The sequence below is a fragment of the Amblyraja radiata genome, chromosome 15, assembly GCF_010909765.2.
Source record: "Amblyraja radiata isolate CabotCenter1 chromosome 15, sAmbRad1.1.pri, whole genome shotgun sequence".
Classification (NCBI taxonomy): domain Eukaryota; kingdom Metazoa; phylum Chordata; class Chondrichthyes; order Rajiformes; family Rajidae; genus Amblyraja; species Amblyraja radiata.
The window spans coordinates 54,137,361-54,144,153 of record NC_045970.1 but is presented as its reverse complement, the minus strand read 5'-3'; the positions used below and the strand labels follow the sequence as shown (position 1 = coordinate 54,144,153).

At 42.4% G+C, this 6,793-nt stretch overlaps 1 protein-coding gene across 1 annotated transcript; it reads left to right on the top strand.

Annotated features, from left to right (window-relative positions):
* The first annotated feature begins 275 nt into the window (after window positions 1-275).
* On the top strand, window positions 276-6,188 carry LOC116981397 (NXPE family member 3-like). Its single transcript, XM_033034448.1, has 3 exons — window positions 276-317; window positions 2,602-2,811; window positions 5,571-6,188. The coding sequence occupies exons 2-3, from the start codon at window positions 2,637-2,639 to the stop codon at window positions 6,122-6,124; spliced, it is 729 nt and encodes a 242-aa protein (XP_032890339.1). The 5' UTR covers window positions 276-317; window positions 2,602-2,636; the 3' UTR covers window positions 6,125-6,188.
* Window positions 6,189-6,793: the final 605 nt, after the last annotated feature.

Below are 6,793 nucleotides of genomic sequence, written 5' to 3'. Positions count from 1 at the left end.
GAAAATCAATTGTTACCAGTAGAAATGTAATTTAATGTAGATCAATTTGGATTTAGATGGATTTGCTAAATTACAGGTTCCATAATATTTAGAAGATGACATTTGAAGCTAAACTTGTGGAAACTATGTTAATTGCGATGTGCTAGGTTGGATAAGTAGATTATTTGATGACTTTCTTGGACTGTCCTTTGTATGAATTTTATATTGACACAGTGACTTAATGAATGGTATTAACATTTGCAGAAATGTCAATGTCAAGATGTCCATAATACCCTGTGCCTTGGGTTATATAATCGTAGAGCCATCACCTCAACCAAGTAAGATCATTTTCAATCATGTCTAAAAAAATTATAGTCTAGTGTATTGGAGGAAATAATAATAGAATAGTGAAGCAGTTCCTCACTATAAATATGCAGACCTTACAAACAAAATATAACTTTACAGAACATGTAGCTCTTTCTTGAATTTGAAGAACATTTAAATTATAATTTATTCAGCAAAATGTATTATTTTCCAGGGCTAGTATTGATTCAATATTATGCACCTGTCACTTCTCAACCAATACAATCCATTTATTCTTATTGGAGATATGGTTGCCAATTGTATTTTTATAATTTTAATAGATGGTTGAAAATATAATCTAAGATAAAACTGCATTTTTCTGGAACTGAACCCGCTTTCCTGGTGTGGACCATCAGTAGTGGAGGCAGATCATCACCCAACATACATCTAGTCAGTGCAGCTCTTCCATTGAGTTCACCGAGCCAGCTCTCAACAGCAACTGTACCAATAAATGAAGGTGTTAACTTTTTGAACAGGAAAGGTATGGGCTTGAAGTACTATTGGTTAACCTGCCACTAATCACTTTGGTGATATGAAATTTTAAAGTAGCAATTCTGTCACCTCCTCTGGCAGTTCATTCCAGAGTGAAAAATATGCCTCTGAGATCTTTCTTACCCTTTGCTCTCTAACTTTAGAATCCTCTAAGTTGGGATAAATACTGGGTGTTCACTTTATTGCTGCCTCTCATAATTTGATATTCTTGAATTTGCCATGCATTTGCCCACTCACCCAGCCTATCCAAGTCACCTTGCAGCCTCCTAGCATCCTCCTCACAGCTAACACTGCCCCCCAGCTTCGTGTCATCCGCAAACTTGGAGATGTTGCATTCAATTCCCTCGTCCAAATCATTAATATATATTGTAAATAGCTGGGGTCCCAGCACTGAGCCTTACGGTACCCCACTAGTCACTGCCTGCCATTGTGAAAAGGACCCGTTTACTCCTACTCTTTGCTTCATGTTTGCCAGCCAGTTCTCTATCCACATCAATACTGAACCCCCAATACCGTGTGCTTTAAGTTTGTATACTAATCTCTTATGTGGCACCTTGTCGAAAGCATTCTGAAAGTCCAGATATAACACATCCACTGGTTCTCCCTTCTCCACGCTACTAGTTACATCCTCGAAAAATTCTATAAGATTCGTCAGACATGATTTACCTTTCGTAAATCCATGCTGACTTTGTCCAATGATTTCACCACTTTCCAAATGTGCTGCTATTCCATCTTTAATAACTGACTCTAGCAGTTTCCCCACTACCAATGTTAGACTAACTGGTCTGTAATTCCCCGTTTTCTCTCTCCCTCCCTTTTTAAAAAGTGTGGTTACATTAGCTACCCTCCAATCCTCAGGAACTACTCCAGAATCTAAGGAGTTTTGAAGGTTATAGTGTTTTGACAGTTATAGACTAAATGTGGGCAAATGGGGCTAGCTCAGAATCCCAGAATGATCAATATGGACAGAGTAGTCCGAAGAATCTGTTTCCATGCTCTAAAGCTCTGTGATTCAGTAGAATATGGAGAAAATTAGCTCTGTTGTGTAAGTATTCCTCACTGTCCACCATATCAGCAATTTAGGTATAAATTTACTAACAATATTAACTAACAGCAGTGGATCTACACTGTCCCCGGCCACACACAACTGGTCACAGACCTTCAATCAGAAATAACAACCTCCACAACTACCCTTTGTCCTTCAAACAAATTTTGAATCCAATGTCTAGCCTACCTTGGAATCCATATAATCTGATTTTGCAAACAAGCTTACCAACGTGTGATCTTGTTAAAGGCTTTGCTAAAGTCCATAAAGAGAATACTCACTGCCCTTACCTCATCAGTCATTTGTTGACATCGAATAAAACCTGACAGATTCATGAGACACAGTTTCCCGCAACCAAAGCCTTGCTGACTATTCTCACCAATTCTGTCCGTAGAATCCCTTCCAACATCTCTCCCACCACTGGCAGCTGGCAGCTGGCTCGCTAGCCTGTAGTTCCCTGATTTGTCCTCGAGCCTTTCTCAAATAATGGTGCAAAATTAGCCACCCTCCCAGCTTTCAGAAATTCATTTCTGGTTAATGGATCTTAACAAAGGAACTATTCACCCAGCTGGCCTGCTGCCAACCTCATTGACACAAGATTGTTCATGTACTGCTCAGATTAGTTTACTTTGTACATTCTGTCCATGGAAATTATACCTAACCACTCAAAAATGTATTGATAGCCAAAGGCAAAATGTTTCTCTTTGTCCCCTTATTTTCAGCCACAGTTCTTGACAAATGCATCCGGGGAAAACCAATGGCTACACCATCTGGCTTTTATTATAAGGACCAGTGGATGTCCCTGACCTGCAATATTCACAGCTTCAACACTCCTGCAAAAGTTACCGAATGCCTTCGTAGGAAAAAGGTTCATTTATTTGGAGATTCCACTATGCGTCAGTGGTTTCAATACTTGACTGCACTTGTTCCAGGTTAGTGTGATTTATCACTCTATACAGATTTGTCTGGCTTATTTGCCTATCCGTGTTATATCCAAGTACAAAACTGAAATAAGGAAAAGAGTTAAATGAGAAAGGAAATTAGAAATTTCAGCAATTGTGTGAGTAGCCAGTCTTAAATGTGGTACGAAAAGAGTGCAAGTGGATCAGTTAAATGAACCAAAGTAATTGTAGACAATCATCTTACTGAAATAGTGTGGAACAGGGCGGAGATGGGTGTAGAAGTGTTTTAGAGAAGTGCAATGCCAAGGGTCCTGACGCAATGGTGTAGAAAATTATATGACCTCAGGAGCATAGTCAAGGTCAGATAGACAATTGACAATAGGTACAGGAGTAGGCCATTCGGCCCTTCGAGTCAGTACCGCCATTCAATGTGATCATGGCTGATCATCCACAATCAGTACCCCGTTCCTGCCCTCTCTCCATATCCCCTGACTCCGCTATCTTTAAGAGCCCTATCTAGCTCTCTCTTGAAAGTATCCAGAGAACCTGCCTCCACCGCCTCTGAGGCAGAGAATTCCACTAACTCACAACTTTCTGTGAGAAAAAGTGTTTCCCCGTCTCCATTCTAAATGCTTTACTCCTTATTCTTAAACTGTGGCCCTTGGTTCAAGACTCCCCCAACATCGGGAACATGTTTCCTGCCTCTCGCATGTCGAAACACTTAATAATCTTATATGTTTCAATAAGATATCCTCTCATCTCTATTGAAATTCCAGAGTATACAGGCCCAGCCACTCCATTCCCTCAGCATATGACAGCCCCGCCATCCCAGGAATTATCCTGGTGATAGTGTATCCTCATCTGTAATGTTCCACTCGCCTTCTCATTCCTAATCATGTCATTCCTAATTCTTTAGTTCACATCCCACTTGATCCTCAATCTACAATTTCTTTTAATTTACAATGGTATAGATAGTTCCCCAGTACAAACCTCCTTTTTCTCTTATTGGACAGCTAAGAAGTCAAGGCTAGACAAGGCTAGACAGCTGAGATGGAATCACACCACCACTTGATCTTTCATTCACTGTCACCAGTTTAAATACCGTAGATGTGTGCGTCAGATGTGGTATTTGCATCTAGCAAGTCACCAGGCATACAGTATGTAGTTTGTAGCCAGACAGGGAGAAATGGTAGGTAGGAGACAGCTTACTGCAGAGGACTTTACTGAAGACAACAATTGGGCAGCTTGTAGAAGTGCAGAAGAAGATAGACACAAAGTGCTGGCATAACTCAGTGGGCCAGGCAGCATCTCTGGTGAAAAAGGGTGAGTGACATTCTGAGTGGGGACCCTTCTTCAGGCTGAGAGTAGGGGTAGGTGTTATGAAGACCTGGAGCCAAGAAAAGACCAGGACCGATCAGGGCTGGCCACAAATAACCCTCAGACAGGGCGGTACCCTGGTAGGCCCATTGTTGGCTAGGGAAGGTGTGATCTTTAGAGGGAAGCAATGTGGAGACGGGGGAACTGGTTAATGTCATCATTCATAACACTGGGATGTAAGCTACCCAAGTGAAATATGAGGCACTGTTCCTCCAATTTGTGAGTGGCCTCACTCTGGCAATGGAGGAGGCCCAGGACGGAAAGGTCAGTGTGGGAGTGGGAGGGGTGTTGAAATGGTTGGCAATCAGGATATCCTGTCGGTCTCAGTGGACTGAGTGTAAGCATTCAGCAAAATAAGTCTACGTTTCGTCAAGTATAACAAATATGTTAAGTCGCCAAGTCTACGTTTCGTCAAGTATAACAAGTATGTTAAGTCGCCAAGTCTACGTTTCGTCAAGTATAACAAGTATGTTAAGTCGCCAAGTCTACATTTCCTTTCACTGATGTACATTGGAGCCCACATTGGGAACACCAGATGTAGTAGGTGGGGTTAGAAGAAGTACATGTGAACCTCCGTCTCAGATGAAAGGACTGTCGGGGTCCCTGGACAAAGCCAAGGTTGGAGATGCAAGGACATTTGAGGAGATATATATCGGCTATAGGCAGTCGGGATCAAGCAAATCCCTCAGTGAGTATAAGAAGCGCAGAAGTTTACTGAAATCAATCAGAAAGGCAAAAAGAGGACATGATCTGGCTGTCAAGACAAAGGCAAATCCAAGAAATTCTACAGGTGTATTAAGAGGAAAAGGGAGGCTAGAGAGGGAATAGGTCCCCTTAGATATTAGCATAGCCATCTTTGTGTAGTGCCACAAGAGTTGAGGTAGGTATTAAATGAAAATGTCTAATCAGTTTTTTTACTGAGGAGAAGGTCGTGGAAGCTAAGCAATTGGGACATAGATGTTGATGTCTTGGACCATGTATGATTTATCAAAGAGAAGGTATTGATGGTTTTAAAGCACTTAAGGGTGGATAATTCCCAATAGCCTGACCAAGTACATCCTCTATGGAGCCTAGGTGGAATATAGATGCCTCTGGTGCAATGGCGGTGTTAGATGGGGTGCATAAAGATGGTTGCATCACTTTTTAGTTTGATACATCAAACGCTCAAGAACGAAGGAGGATGCAGTAAGTGGTGGACATTGTTTAGCCCATTACAGATACTGTCCTCCCCACCATCCCCACTGTGAAAATTCTCTCCCTTTGTTCAACCTTTACCTTGGGTGGCAGGTAAATTGACAGCTCCCTTTGGTGTGATGTTGTTTGGATTGAAGTGCCCATCCTAGTTTCTTCAATATTAACATTACCAATATTGTGACTTATCAGTTTAAGTGTTCAGATATTTTTCTGTTTAGGTATTAGAATATTTGACCTTGGCAATCCAAAAGCGGCTGGCCCTCACTGGGCCTTCGACATGCAAAACAACATCATGCTGCAATATTTGACTCATGGCCCGCCAATCTATTTCGTCCCTTTTTCAATCCAGCATGTGAACTACATTTCAAATAAACTGAATGAAATTAACGGAGGGAAAGACACAGTTATTATCATTGGTATCTGTGCCCATTTCTGCACTTTCCCAGCAGAAGTGTACATCAGAAGGTTGCAGCATATTCGAAGATCGATTCTACAGCTGCTCACCAGGAATCCAGATACGGTGGTCGTTATAAAGACTGGGAATGTACGGACCTATGTACCAGATGTAATTCTTAACTACAGTGACTGGTTCACTTTTCAACTTCATTTAGTATTGAGAACGATGTTTGCGGGCATCAAAGTAGTATTTGTGGATGCATGGGCAATGACCATAGCCCACTACCTGCCCCATAACATTCACCCACTGCAAATTATAATCAAGAATGAAATAGATGTGTTTCTTTCACACATGTGCCCTTCCAATAAAAGGTAACAACATCTGCTCACCATGCATCACCACAATTACATTGCAAATCATAGATCTATCTGTCTAAAAATGAATGTCATTTTAAATATTTTGAAATTTTGATTTCTAAGTTTTTAATTCATCTTTGTCACTATCTTTTGATTCTATTCTATTATTTTAATTAGTTATAATTCTTAACTATTACCTGACATTAATAATGTTAGCTTTGATGTTAAATCTTTGTTTGTGTGGAAGAACTTAATTTGGAGGGAAATTAAAGGAAAACTAGACTAAGTGGGACCCGTTGGGTCCAAGTCACACGAGAGCCTGGTCCCCCAACGCAACCCGTTCCCCAACGGGGGGTGGAGGTATGTGGGGTAGGGGTGTATGTGTGGGGGAGGGGATGTGTGTGAATGTGTGGGGGAGGGGTGTATGTGTGGGGGAGGGGATGTGTGTGAATGTGTGGGGGAGGGGGTCGTGTGGGGGAGGGGGTCGTGAGGGGGAGGGGGGTGTGGGGGAGGGGGGGGGGTGGAGGAGGGGGCTGTTGTGGGGGTCTGTGTTGTGAGGGCGTTGTAGTGGGAGGAGGGGGTTTGGGGGAGGGGGGTGTGGGGAGGGGATGTGGTGGGGAGGGGCTGTGGGGAGGGGGGGTGGGCGGAATAGGGTGTGTGTGGTGTGTGGGGTAGGGGGTGGAGGTTG